General features: G+C 33.3%; 1 protein-coding gene across 5 annotated transcripts in view; it reads right to left on the reverse strand.

Annotated features, from left to right (window-relative positions):
• The window catches only part of ESF1 (ESF1 nucleolar pre-rRNA processing protein homolog), a 66,924-nt gene that overhangs the window by 38,476 nt on the left and 13,403 nt on the right, over window positions 1–15,045 (reverse strand). For all 5 annotated transcript variants that reach the window (XM_033094828.1, XM_033094825.1, XM_033094827.1 and 2 more), the window contains 5 exons: window positions 14,821–14,921; window positions 13,684–13,836; window positions 10,910–11,024; window positions 9,112–9,259; window positions 3,751–3,912 (listed from right to left, as the gene is read on the reverse strand). In XM_033094828.1, coding sequence (XP_032950719.1) covers window positions 3,751–3,912; window positions 9,112–9,259; window positions 10,910–11,024; window positions 13,684–13,836; window positions 14,821–14,921 — 679 coding nt within the window. The remainder of the gene's footprint in view (window positions 1–3,750; window positions 3,913–9,111; window positions 9,260–10,909; window positions 11,025–13,683; window positions 13,837–14,820; window positions 14,922–15,045) is intronic.

The following is a 15,045-nucleotide window of genomic DNA, read 5'->3' on the forward strand; positions in this document are numbered from 1 at the left end:
TAGCATATAAGAGATAAAACAAATTATGCTTCATGTAGATACAAAACAGATTCTCTAATGAAGCACTTTCATTGATGAAGGCCCAATATGCTAACTACACGCATCACCTCTACTCATCAAAGTGAATCATGAAGGATGCCATTTTAGCAACACATTGAGATGGGAAATATTACTCTGTATACATCAAAATAATGAATTACAACTTTCTTTAAAAAATCTTATAATTCAACATTTTTACTTATTTATAATTCTGATTAATAAGGTTTATTATCACATTTTCATAAGGAACTAGACTATTAATAAAAAGAGTTGTTACACTCATGTACCTGTTATCTGCCTCCCTTAATATTTACCCTTAAGGAATTAAACTTTTGATGTTACTATACTATATAATCCAAAGTAAAAATAGAGGACACTTAAATAGCTAAACTAAAATTCCATACTCCAAGAAATGTTAATGATTAAGGGTACTTATTTTTCTGAAGAGCTTAATATTTTAGAAATTCAAGCCACAGAAAAACCAATGAATCAGATAGTATAATCTCATACTGACCCTCTGTGGTTTATTGAAGTATAACATCACGAAAGTCCTGAGGTTCAGGGTAATTATTACTGGGAACACACATTTATTTGAAGACACAAATACAATAAAATACACGTATGACATGAATAGTACTCTGTAGCTTATTAGGTTCCTTTACAAACACTCAAATTAAGCAAGAAAGGTATTAGTCCACTTTCCAAATGAGTAAACTGAGGTCCTGAAGGATGAACTCATTTATCTCATTTGACATGTCTAGTATATAAAAGACGTTTTACATTTACACACATGTATATGAACGCACTCGTGTGCACGTACATGTCAAGATTTCTCAGGTAAAAATACCCTTTCTGGGGCTTTCAAAAATAATACAGTTAAAGATTTAAAAACGGATTATATATCAGAATATCAATTGTCCTCCATTCAACTAACAGTAAAAAATATATACACAATGTTGATAATTCCATGAAACTAGCACTTTTATCATTGTTGAAGGCATTATAAGCTGGTGCAACCCTTTTGAAAAGCAATTTGGCAATAACGTTAAACACAAAAAGTGTTCATACCCTTTCTTAGTAATTCCATTTCTGGGAAGTTATCCTACGAAAATAATTCAAAATATGGAAAAAGCTATAGATTTTTTATAACATCCTAGATGCTTGGCATCTGAGATTTAAAATTTGGGTTTTGACACTGGTAGTTTAAACAGCTTGTGAGAGAACCACAGGTTGATTCACAGCATATGTAAAGTTGCTGTGAGAGTGAGGAAGTCACGTAACTAACTAGTAAGTGAGGCTGACTGCCAGCATTAGCTTCTCCTTGTGGTCTCTACTAGTTCACCATGCAGAGACATTTCTAAAATGGGGGAAGAAAGAAAAGCGTCTTTGTTAAAAAATTGTTTTTAAAAAGTTAAAATCCCTAAAATAGCACGCCAATTATTTGGCTGGTGATGAAAGTGAAGAGATCTAAGAAAGTACTGATATTTGTGGGTTTGGAATCAGTAACAGCCTTAGGTCACATTTCTTTTCAATGCCACAGGTCTACTGTTGTGAAAAATTAGAAATATGATTAAACATTTAACAACAGAGAAAGGATCAATTAAACCACAATCTACATAATCACTTAGTGGCTGAATTAGGGTAATGGAATTACAGATGATAATTTTTCTTTACATTTCAAAACATTTTATATGACATTAATATTACACTCCAAATAAAAGAGTCAAGATGAAAAATGTACTGCTAAATAGAAAAGGGAACAGTTCTCAATTCATTTCATGAGGTCAGGATTGCCAATACCAAAAACCAAGAACACTGCAAGAAATGAAAACTACAGGCAAATATTCCTCATTAACACAGGTGCAAAATCTTTAACAAAACATTACTAATATAAAAAAGGATAACACCTAATGACCCAGGGAGGTTTATCCCAGGAAAACTGTATAGCTTAAATATTCTGGTTATAGACCCAAGTGTAAATATCACTTTTTGGTATTTGCATTACCTAACTGTGTCAATAAAGACAAAGGTTAGATCTGGTCCACGCAATGTAACGCTTTGAAATATTTTCTAGAAAAGTTCTCAATTAAGTTAATTTTAAATCTGCTTTTTCAAATACTCAACTGAATACTTCAACTGAAAATATGTTCATTTAAAATATCTTCATAAGTTCATTCTAGGATTAGAATTAAGCTACAATTACAATTTAGTTGACTTTAAAGATAGAATTCAACATTTCTTGGAATAATAAAGTCAAGGACCTCAAGTAAAAGTTTCTTCACAAACATCCACGAGTGGTATGGTTGTGTGTCCTTGTTGTGAGACTTACTGACAAAAGGTGCTCAACCCCTTAGAGCAGGCTTTGTGCTCTTTTTCTGGAAATTCTAACAATACAGAGATTTCCTCTTTATGATATTTTGAAATCTGCTTTCCTTCAACTTTTATCCACTGGCAAAAGCACTGATTTCTGAGGTAATAAGAGAGATTAAGTCTTCATTTACATATTCAGCCTGCAAGTACCTGAAAATAACTATTAAGTCACTTTTTAGGCTTTTCTTATTCAGGCTAAACTAACTCTCAACCACTGTTTATATTGATAATGCTACCAACCTTCATTTTTTCTTACCATCCCTTCCCGCACAGGCCAAACATTTAAAATAAATGGGGTACAACACAGTACTGCATTCCTACCGGAATATGCAGGAGACATGTGTCCATCCTAATAAATTTACCACGATAGTCAATCTATTCTCAAATATTAAAATATGCTAAGTTTCTTCCCAAATAAAAAGAACCTATGCAAACAAATGTTTTACTCTCCGTGCAAAAATATACTAGTTGTAATAAGCAGAAATAATTCAATATAGAATACTTAATTTTTAAGCAATGGCGTTACAAGTACGAATTAACTAATACTAACTCATAGTATTCTTTCATCTAGAAGGTAAAAGAACCTAATCTTTGTCAAAAATTATACCTAGCTTTAAAAGATATACATATATATGTAAAAAGCAGTAATCTGCAAAAATAATATTGTTTGCAAAGGTACATGCTGATTTGCCCAGGATTGCTGAAAAATGCATATAGTATAAAACAATCCTCCTTTATCCTAGCTTTTATCTTTGTTTAGTTTTGACGTGGTTTTAACTAGTATTGTACTACTCTAAAAAAAGTTGTTGAATGGTTCAAGGTAGTTATAAAAACCACTTACTATGCTATACTTTTTCGAGTATTAACAGCAAAATTAAGACGGAAAACTATGTATTATATTTTGTGTTAGTGAAACCTCACTAATTAAGGTCTAGTAGTGGTTATGGGTGAAAAGTCCACTTATGAATCACATATTTTGAAAAAAGTTTTTATGACTTTAGAACACATGGTACCTGGATTCAAGTTTCTATATCCTGAGAATAATGGAATCAAACATAGGAAAGGTTTACTTTCATAAATGGACAGGAATAATTTGTAGTTAGTAAATCCAAGAAACCAAGAATAAGCTGGCGAGAGTCAAAACACTAGTCCCTAAGTGAATTAAATGATGTATGCAAATACCACGTTAACTTCTTCCCCAAAAACATTCCTGGAAAACAAGATTTTTAAAGTTTATGTTTCCAAAGAAGAGTTAATCTTCTTTTCCTTCACATCTAAAATGCACTCAACATCCTAAAATAAAGAAAAACAGTGAACATTTAGTTAATATCTAATTCTTACCTGGAACCCATTTAATTTCCATTTCCATGTCATTTTCTTTGCCTTTCTTTTCTTTTTCTTGAATAACTTGCAAGAGTTGCCTATACTTAGCAATTTGTTCTTCATCATCCTTCTGACTTTTTTTTGTTTTCCCATCTTCTTCTACATTGACTACATCATCACCTAACAAAAAAACAAATTTCATTTAATACACAGAAATAATTCACATCTAACTCGTGTATAAATCTCAGTCAATCCAGCATCCTCCTAAAAGATGTTGTCAGACATACTGTAACAACGGAATATCAAAATCAGACTTGAACGTCTTAATATTAAATTAACTGAATCAAAGACTTAGGTCTTGTTTATAATAAAATCAATTGCAATATAAGTTAGCACTGTCATGGTAGTATATTTGGGAATCTCCCTTTTTATTAAAATTCACATTTCAAAATAATTCTACAGTCATGCAACATCCTCAAACTTCAGTTCCCTATAAGCAAGACAGCAAGAATGACATTTTATCCCTCTTTTCTGTCCTCCACCATCCACTACAAAGCCATTAAAATGTTATGGTCAATAAAAAGAGGTTAAATATTGTTGGGATGCATTTGATTTAGCTGTTCATGCTGAAGAGACAAATAAAGGAAGTTGCTTGTAGTCCAAAACGAAGAATAATGAGTCTTTTCCATTTGATGGTGAGCAAGCACGCTTATCTCAGGATCTCATTAATACATTAAGATTACAAATGAATACATTGGAAGCTTATTAATTTTCCTGTGTGGAAAAATATTCACATTTCCATTTCCTAATTTTATAAAAATAATCAGAATACAAAGGAACAGTATAAAATTCATGGGCAACAAATACCAAAGAAAACTAATACGTGAAAGGTTTGTTTGCTCTGTATTTCCACTGTTATTCTCCAAGGCAAAAACATAAAATGAGAACCTGGGTTTTAATGCAAAACATACAGACTTACTGAATTGACTAAATTTCCCAGTAAAGAAAAATTGAGAAGCAGAATAAAGAAGACCTTCTCTTCTGTGAGTTATGGCTAAGCAGTCACTAAAAATGTCTGACATTATTAAGCATTTAGCTGTGAAACATCAATGTTAACAGACTGTCCTTATATCTTAAAAAAAGGTGATATGGAAAAAAGATTGGTTAAGTAAATGTTTTTATTTTATTTTTTTCTCTAAATGAATAAAAAATAGTCCAGGACATTCTTTCCATCCTATCACACTTTTACATTTTCACTCAAACAGCTGAAATTCATTTTTTTCCTGTTTGTGCTTTGTGCCACAATAATAATGTTGGATGGAATTCTGTCATGTATCCCGTAATTCAATGGATAAAACATCAGGAACACATTAACAAAATGGCAATGTATTTCTTTCTATTAAAAGCTTACTTCTGAAAACATAATTAGAAGCAAGCTCCTTCCAGGTTGAAATTTTAGTGGTAAGTCTCTGATGGCCTACTTTAAATTGATTTTTTCCAGTACTAAAATTTTACTTTCTGAAGCCCTACAATGTAGGCTAATTCATGTAGGTCTGTTTTTTTCCCAATTCAAGGACAACACTTTGTGAAAGCTTTAACACTATATAAGGAGTGAAAAATAAAATTGTAACAGTAAGCCCTGCTATGATCTCTTATAAACAATATCAGGAACATCCAGTAACTCTAAAGCATTCAAATATACTATTATTGCATCTAACAGAGGTACAAATTACAGATTAAAGTAAGTTTGCAGTCAATTAAAATACTGTAGAAAAATGTATGCTTTTAAAATTTTAGTAAGTAGTATATTGCAAACAAAAAGACATTAATCCTTAAAGTTTTATAAGTAAAAATACATGATACGAGTTAGTATGCTAACCACTTTATGTACATTATCTTTATCTTTCCAGCCATGATCCAGGTACTATTATGATTCTCATCTCATAGCTATGGAAAGAAAGGCACGGGGGCTAAAAAAACTTAACCTATATAACTTCACCATGCGGTGAATTCAGGACTTGAAACCAGTAGAGCCCAAGATCTTAACAACAATATACTGACAAATTACTGCTTATTTTTCCACAATATTAGTTGTCCTAATGTCAATGTCATTTTGAAATCTAGGTCAATTCTCTCAAACCAATAAAAGAAAGCTAGTTATTTGAAAAACTTGCACCCAATTTTCACAAGTGTACATGGAATGTCCTCTTTTTTTCTTTATCTTAGAGCTGCTAGTGAAGAAAAACTATTCAGAATTTTCAGAAACATGCTAAATGACCATATAGGCATACAAATAAAAAGAAAATACAAATAAGTTAGTATATCTATAGGGAAAAAGACATAAAGGATATTTGAAAAAAAGCCGAAAAAGGACTTGGCTGCTCTGTGTAACACTAGAAATAAAATGGGCACTCAATTGTTTGGAATGCCAAAGAAATTAACAAGCAACAGCCACTGAGGCCTTACAAAAAATGTGAAGGCTTTTGTGCCCAACATAACTACCATTGTAAATCATATACTTTTTCAAAGACTATTAAATGCCTAAGAAATTATGTGGTTTTATTAATATGAGATGTCTGAACAAAGAAAATAGAACAATTAAACATGATTTTCCATTCCATGTGTGGAACATAGTTCAAGAGTAGTACTTTATGAAAAACTTACAAAAATGAAGCAGTATCTTCAGTAGTCTAAAAGGAATGGTAATAGCCCAATCACAGGATCTTAAGAAAGTTAAGGTTTAATGGACCTATGATAATTACTGAAGCAGTATGTTAGGATTTATTTAATTTCACATGTAGGTTATAAAAGCAATATATATGTCAAAGGAAACCAAAAGGACGGCTATGAAAACATTAAACTATAAATAAAAGCAACAATATTCATTTCTGCTAGTTTAGAATATTTATATGTATGTTTAACATTTATGATTCTTCATTTGCTGTCAGCACTAACACTCTTACTCATAATTTTGCATGATTGGGAATTCTTCTATTAGATAAGAATAAAGATGTGAAGACACCAGGGAGATAGTATCAACCAAAAACTGCTAAGAAATCACAATCAAGCAACAGAATTTCCAAACAGAGCCAGATCCAATATACAGAAAAAAGGGATGTTCTGAATCCATTTTTTAAAAAAATGAGTTATTTTGAGCAAACAGCATATACATATGCATACATACATATGCATATTTTAAAACATACTACTGATCATTTCAATAATCAAAACAATTTTTTAATATATAGATAATCTGAGAACTTCTGCTTTCATTAATGGCGAGCTAGATATTTTAGACTAACCTTTTCACTGAGGACATGAAGTTGGATTGAATATTTAAATAATCTTTTTAAAAGCTTCAAAGGGATTTGATAAAAAAAAAAAAAGGAAACTTCAAGTAAGTGACAAGTTAGTGAAGAACTACCAAGTCAATATCAAAGAGAAGGAAGCACTAGAGATAGAATCCCAGTGTTTAAGACCTATTTTACCCCGAGAGCATTTACTGATACACAAAAGGACAGCTGTGAAACTAAACTACAGTTTTGGCAGCCTGGCAGTGCCAAGGGGACAAAAGTTAAAGACCACAAAGGTTGACTTCAACTAATACTCCTGTATTAAGCAGGGACCTAGAGGAATATATTCAGGGCAATGCTCAACCAGAAGTAATCCAGCTCTCATGAAGACTTGCATCACAAAGGCCAAGGGATCTCAAGTCTTAAAATTTGGAGTAACGTGTCCCCAGAATAACCAGAGTACATGAACATTCTCTGATGAGATATAGTCTCACCTCAAATATCAAATCAGCACACAAACTTAACCAGGCACACAAGTAAATGAAACAGAAATATCTTGTAAAGTAATGGAAATCATCCCAAAAAGATCTGAAATACTGAAATTATCAGACAGACTACAAAACATGCTTTCTCTGTTTATAAAAATAAAAGCGTTCGAAGTATCTGCAATGAGTAGAAAATAATAAAAAGCGATACTATTGATTTGAAAAAATAGCCAAATAGGACTTTTGCGAATAAAAATTGCAATAAACAAAATTAAGAATTCAACGTATAGGTCTATCAACAGATTCAACACTGCTGAAAAAGGAGTTAGTGAACTGGAAGATGTGTCAGAATAAAGTATCCAGAATGCAGCACAGAGAGACAACAGATAAAAAAAATACACAGGAGTAGAAACATGAAAGTTACAGTGAAAAGATCTACCATATATTTAATTGGAGTCACAGGAAAAGGGAAAAGAAATATCTCAATAGGTAATGGCTGAGAATATTCCAAAACTGATGAAAGATATCATGCCAGAAATTCAAGAAACCGAACAAACTCCAAACACAGTAAATAAAAAGAAATCTACTCTTAGTTCACAATAAAACAGCAAGAGTAAAAGAAAGAGAACACTTTAAAATCAGTCAAAGAAAAATATCCAATCTTTAAGACTGAAAAATGCTCAGCTGATGGCTGACTTCCCAAAAATAACAATGATGCCAGAAACCAGCAGAATATTATCACCAATGTGGGGTTGGAAAGGATTGTCTACCTAGAACTCTTTACCAGTAAAAATTATCTTCACAAATAAATGCAAAATAAGGACATTTTTAGACTTATCAAAAACTCAAGAGAGTTTGACACCAGCAGAAGCCATGGGAAATTAGGGAGGATTTAGTTAAGGTAGAAGGAAAATGATCCCAGATAGAAGTATGAGATTTAGTAAAGAATAGAGAGGAAAAGAAGTGGGGAAAATGTGGTCAAATTTAAATAAAGACAGTACAAAACAGTAATGTTAATGTCCTGTGGGAGTTAAAATAAAGGTTAGAATTACAATACACAGGATAACTTAAAAGCTGCTTTAAGATTTCTTGTATTGGAGGGTAAAAATATTAATTATCATTAGATTTTTCTAAGTTAAGGATACAAGTCATAATTTCTAGGACAATTACTAAATGAAAAGAAACAGTCCACTTTCTAAACTAGTTGAGAAGAAAAATGGAATGTAAAATAAATATTCAATCAATCCAAAAAAAGCTCTTAGTTTAAAAGATGGGGAGAGTAAAGCATTTTACTAGTTTAAGAGATTGCATATCTATGTGAACTATGAAAAATCTAAAAGGCCAGGCTTTTTCAGTTAGGTCAGAGTTTTAAAGGAAATGTTTATAGTTAAAGAAATTCAGGCTACGAAAATACTTCTTAATAAAAATTTCAATTACTATCTAAGCTGTATATAACACTGTACATGTGAATATACTTTGCAGACAATTTAAGAATTAGTTTGGTACTTCCTTTTAAACTATTGCCAAAGACACATTTCCATTAGCAAGTCCAGGTTAGGCACCCCAAATGCTTATATGAAAAACACCAGATTAACAACTACCTTGTAGCTCCTTTTCTATTTCCTCTTCATCTTCACTAGAGGAAGCTAAGTATGCTTGAAAATCCATGTCCAAAAGCTCTTCCTTCTTAAACTTCCTGTTGAGTGTTGTAATTCTTTCATGATCAGTTTCATCCCAAGTGATCTCCACCTTTCACCAATGAAAAAAAACAAAAACAAATAAAAATGGCAATGTTAGCCACCCAAACGTGTTTAAGAATATCTGTCATTAACTTATATGTTTAATTGTAAGCTAAAAAAGTTAAGACATGCTAAAACAAATAATAAATGACATGCTTAATAAAAAATATTCTACTTGTGGAAAGGAAACCATTTCTATTAACCTGTACCTTTCTCCTACTAATTCTCTGCTATATGCAAAGTATTCCATTATTGAGAAAAAAAAATCATCAGGGTGTGGATAAATTGTGGTGAAAGGAAATTTTAAAAATGCACTAGTGAAAAAGTTAGCATTATTATGAATCAGTGAAAACATGTTTTTCACCTGGAATTCTAGGTATTTCAGGGCTACACACTATGTGAAATCTACTGATGAAGCTTTCAGCACAATCTCAGTGGGGTCCGTTTTCCAAAGAAGATTAATAGCCACTGATGAGAAAGGCATCTATTGGTTGGAAGTAGAGTAAACCCCCATATTACAGGAATTCATCTAAAACATGATGGGTCTAGGGACTGGCTCCTATCTTCTATGCAGCCCCCATTCCTTTTAGAGCTTTTATCTTTATCATAGGGTGGGTCTCACATCCTTGTTTTTCTTCAGGCTAATCTCCCCAGATCAGAACAACAAAATAGGTACTAATTAACCAAGGAATCCGATCCTTAAAATAGCTGCCATTGTCTTAGAAGTTCTAGCTAGTCACAGGATTCAGAATTATCCCTATGCTGATAATTAAGCCTGAGCTGATGACCACAAAACCACTGCTGGAACTGGGACAGATGTGGATGATACAGCCAGACCCTAGGAACTCCAGACTGGCTGGCTGGACAGGCTTGTCCTGGTCATTTTGCAGTCTTGAAAATAACATGACTCTACGTTTTATGTGACCGAATCTTTTAGACTACTTATTGCATAATAGTGGGGTTTTACTATACTCAGTAACTAATTAAGGCCACACAGTGCCCACCACAGTATGTGACAGATACAAAAGTCCCTCTCTCTGCCACCAGCCCGTCGTCAGAAGAGCATGGTGGTCTGTCACAGGAAAGGCTGTGGGAAGCCTGAATGGCTGCTGCAGAGTCCAGCAGTGGATAGGTTAATGGTGGGGGGCAGGGGAGAAGGTAGGTAGCTAAGTAACAAGCTAATTCAATAGAAATCTTTTGGCTATTTGTTATTAAGCATTAATGTACCATCTAATAGTCCTGAATTATTCTATTTCAATTGTTTCTACAATTTGGTATCATATCTGCAGGAAAAAATGTGTTCCTAGTTTTAAGTATAATTTGAGGTAATTTGTTACCGCCTTTCCCCTATTCCCTAGAATATTAATAACTGACATATTACTTATTAAAGGATCTAGTTCAATGAAAGTGTATGAGAAAGAAGAGAAAAAACATTCTCAGGTAATTGACTCGGGTTTAAAGGTATAACAAAAATATGAAAATAGGTTCAAATGGATGAGGTAGATACAAATGCAAATACACTTGGGTCTTATTTTTATTTGTACTTGTGCATTAAAATTTTGAGTACTTTCCATTTCTAAAGATGTTATAAGTAAATAATACACAAAGTCTTTTCTTAAAGCAAGAGTCTAGCTACACATTTTTAAAAGTTAAGAAATACCGTTGATGTTCCCATTGCAGCAGATGTGAAATATTTTGGTTTATATGCTGTTAAATCCACTTCTGAGGCTATGTCCTTGGGCTCATCATCAAAAGTAATATCATCTGGTATAAACCTAAGAAACAAAGAAAAAATAAAACTTATTTAAACATATGCTGCAGTAATAAACAACCAGAGTTTAGATTCTCTTCTAATTAGTTATAGTTTATACATACATACCATATAAATGTTTCTACAGAACACACATGTAGATGAGGCAAACAATGTTAGAAATAACCTTGGCACAAAATTTCTGAAATTCATAAGCTATAAATCTGTAATTCCAATAAATTTAAGTGAACTCGGTGTAGGTAGAAACCCTGCATTAGGAGTCAGCTAATATGAGTCAGGTGCAAACACAGATGGGTCCCTCATGTTTCAAAAACCCTAGACTCCAGATAGTGCAGTCACTGGCTTGCTACATGATATTCTGAAGATCAAATAGAATTATTAATGGATAAGTGTTCTAAATATAAAGTTTCATACACTGAATATAAGGAAAAGCTTAAGGTTGATTCTTCAAGACTAAAAAATCCTAATATTATCTTCTATTTTTTCCCCACAAATAGCTGTTAAATGTAAATTAGCTATTATAATTGTTAGACAATTCTTAAGCATCAGGCTAAGAAATTGGGGTGGGGTGGAGCAGAGTTAAATAATCAATGGTTAATATATTTAGATTATTAAATTTATGTAAGAGATTTTATTCCCCCCCCCCCCCCACACACACACACACAAAGCATACGCTATATATTCCATTAAAAATGATTTTGGGGCCGGCCCGGTGGCTCAGGAGGTTAAAGCTCCATGCTCCTAACTCTGAAGGCTGCCGGTTCGATTCCCACATGGGCCAGTGGGCTCTCAACCACAAGGTTGCTGGTTCAACTCCTTGAGTCCCGCAAGGGATGGTGGGCTCTGCCCCCTGCAACTAAGATTGAACACGGCACTTTGAGCTGAGCTGCCGCTGAGCTCCCGGATGGCTCAGTTGTTTGGAGTGCGTCCTCTCAACTACAAGGTTGCTGGTTCGACTCCCACAAGGGATGGTGGGCTGTGCCCCCTGCAACTAGAAACGGCAACTGGACCTGGAGCTGAGCTGCACCCTCCACAACTAAGACTGAAAGGACAATAACTTGAAGCTGAATGGCACCCTCCACAACTAAGATTGAAAGGACAACAACTTGACTTGGGAAAAAGAAAAAGGCCTGGAAGTACACACTGTTCTCCAATAAAGTCCTGTTCCCCTTCCCCAATAAAAAAAAAAAATGATTTTGGAGGGAGAATAATGGATAATTAAGGTTCATTACATCTACATAATATCCTCCTCCAGCTACACTTTTGCACACACTTAGTAGAAGAAAAACAAATACCTGAGATTAATGTTTTTAATTGTTGTTAATATGTATGCTTTTATATTTTGGGGCAGATGAAAAAAGGTTTCCTTAGATAAACGGATGGCAGTAGAACACTCAATTTTCTTTTCTGATGTTATATATGACAAAATAAAATGGAATGTAAATTTTTTCTATGGTCATTGATCTGACTTTCTAGGTACTGCCAGGGCTGATTCTAACACTGCATGAGAAATGCCTCCAAAAGAAAACAGAAAGAACAGAACAATCCTGAAAAGAACATGTTGACATGAATTCATAATACCAGAGTTTGACATTCTAACAAATATTTGGTAACTACTACTTAAACATTCAAAACAAACACCTATTGAAATTAACAGAAAAGAGGAGGAAATAGCTTGCCTCATGAGATATGCCCTTCTTGCTACATACATAAGCATGCTAAAATCTTACGCCAAATTATCAATTCAAAAATTTTTATTTGCATTTTTCTACCAGTCGGGATGCCTTTGAAGTATGAAAGCCTTGGTAACTATGAATTAATGCGTTTTTTCCCTAAAATATTTCATTTTGAGAACAAAGCCTCCAACCAACCTGGACACAAAGAAGTGATTTCTATTGAAAAGTATCACAGTAGAATGGTTTACTGGGTTCAAAAGGACAAGGCTAATGATAAAATGATGCAGTAGTTCAGCTTCCCATTTCCTTAGAACTGACATTCACAGCCTCCTCAGGTTTTTCAGCTCTGGGTCAGGGAAGCCTAAACACGTAGTGAAAATAATTCCCAATCCTGAAGACAATGTCAGCGACACCATCCATTCACTGAGCAGCATTTAGAGCAGCACTGTCCCATAGAATTGCCTGTGATGATGGCAACGTCTTACGTCTGCTCTCCCACGTGTGGCCATTAAATACTTGAACTGTGTCTAGTGCGACTAAGCAAATGAATTTGAAGTTTTTAATTAAATTAATTTAACAAGTTAGAGTGACTGTGGCTACTATATTGGACAGCACAGATCTAGAGGTGCCCGTTTATTAGCAAATTCCTGTGCTCCCACTTCAACGCTTTTTTAAAAGTTACTTCATCTAGTTCCTAGTTCTAAAGACAGTTGCAAAGAAGCATCATTATGTATAAACCCATCATCCTAAAAACATAGCCAACATATTTGACATGCATAAATGTGGGGTGACTCGTACGTAATACTTCAGCATTTTCTCATTCCAATTTTCTTTAAGGGTGATGTTCCCTAAGAAAGAGTTCATCCAAAAGCAAAAAATCCTCTCTTAGAATATGAAACAACAGACAGCACAACCAGTTCTAATATTTTACTTCTTATACTCATGTTGGGCTACAAGATTCAATTGATAAGAAACACAATGGGTTACCTTAGATCTATGAATGAACAGCTACTTTCGAATTCCAGGCCATCACAATCCTCATAAAGCTTAGCGGCTGTTTCAGGAGAATCACAGTCTACTACTGCATAATAGTATTTCAGTCGTTTGAATTGATAATCTCTCAGTTTTTCTCTAGAGGTCCTAAAAGGAAAAACTTGTTAAGCTTACTTTTACGGGAACACAAATACCTATATCCCTTAAAAAAATAAATGTAATTGTTTCAAAAAAAATCTATTACAACCTTCATACCAATCCATCCTTCTTCATGACTTCTCCTTTATGAACATTATATACTACATACTTAAGTTCAATTTATTATTTGGGCAAGGTACAGGCTAGGTATTTTGATTGTAATTTGGTATCTAGAAAAGGAGAGTATAAGAATTACATGTGCTTACCCATGATTCTAATCCTTAAAATAGTTATTTTGTTTGTTTTGGTATCATATATACCCTTTTCAAGTAAAATCAATGGACAATCGCTGTATTATAAAATATGCTAGGAAAGCACTAGCTCTAATTTTAAAGAAATTATGTGTTGTCAAGTGTAAATGTTCATAACTTTAACTTCACTTAACTACAACATATTCTTTGAGAGTATTTATCGGCTTTCTTCTGCCACCAACATATTTAACCGTTTTTATTAAGTGCACATATAGCTCCACCTAGTGGTTTAAAGACAACCTTGATTTTTTTTCTATACTATGTTATCATGACAAAGAACTTTTTATTCTTTTATTTTTCTATTTAATCCTCAAATCAGAAAATCTATATAATCTGAAGACAAACAGAGTTTCAATGTCACTTATATGGGAGCAACATCTTAGAAAAAAAGCAAAACTTACTAACTCAGAGCAATGAAGCTGAGAACTCTAAATCAGTTTAATCATGAAATGTTTATCAAAACTGCAGTAATTATTTTCATGAATACAGAAATAGAAATATACACACAAAATATTCTTGAAATAATGTGCCACTTCTGAAAGACTTTAATTTGCTTTGCAACCGGTTTTAACCATAAATGGCACAAGTATAAACTTAAGTCCTAATTTTCAAATGACCAGAATTCTGAATTAGTGACATGAACTTATGAGGTTTAGTTTTATTATCTAAAATGATTTAATACCAGTCCTTTTCAGGGGCATCTTCAGGAATACTTAATAACTCTACTGGTCCTTGAGCTTGTTCTTCCTTCATCCTCTCCTTTCCAAATTCTGAAGGATATATCTAAACACAAAAAAGTAAGACCAATGTAATTTGTACTTTTCTTACAACATCCAGACCTGTCAAGGTCAGGAACTCTTAAAGTTAAAATCAGACTCAATGAAAACAGCAAGGATGACTAACTTCC

Source organism: Rhinolophus ferrumequinum, chromosome 23 (genome assembly GCF_004115265.2).
Source record: "Rhinolophus ferrumequinum isolate MPI-CBG mRhiFer1 chromosome 23, mRhiFer1_v1.p, whole genome shotgun sequence".
NCBI lineage: Eukaryota > Metazoa > Chordata > Mammalia > Chiroptera > Rhinolophidae > Rhinolophus > Rhinolophus ferrumequinum.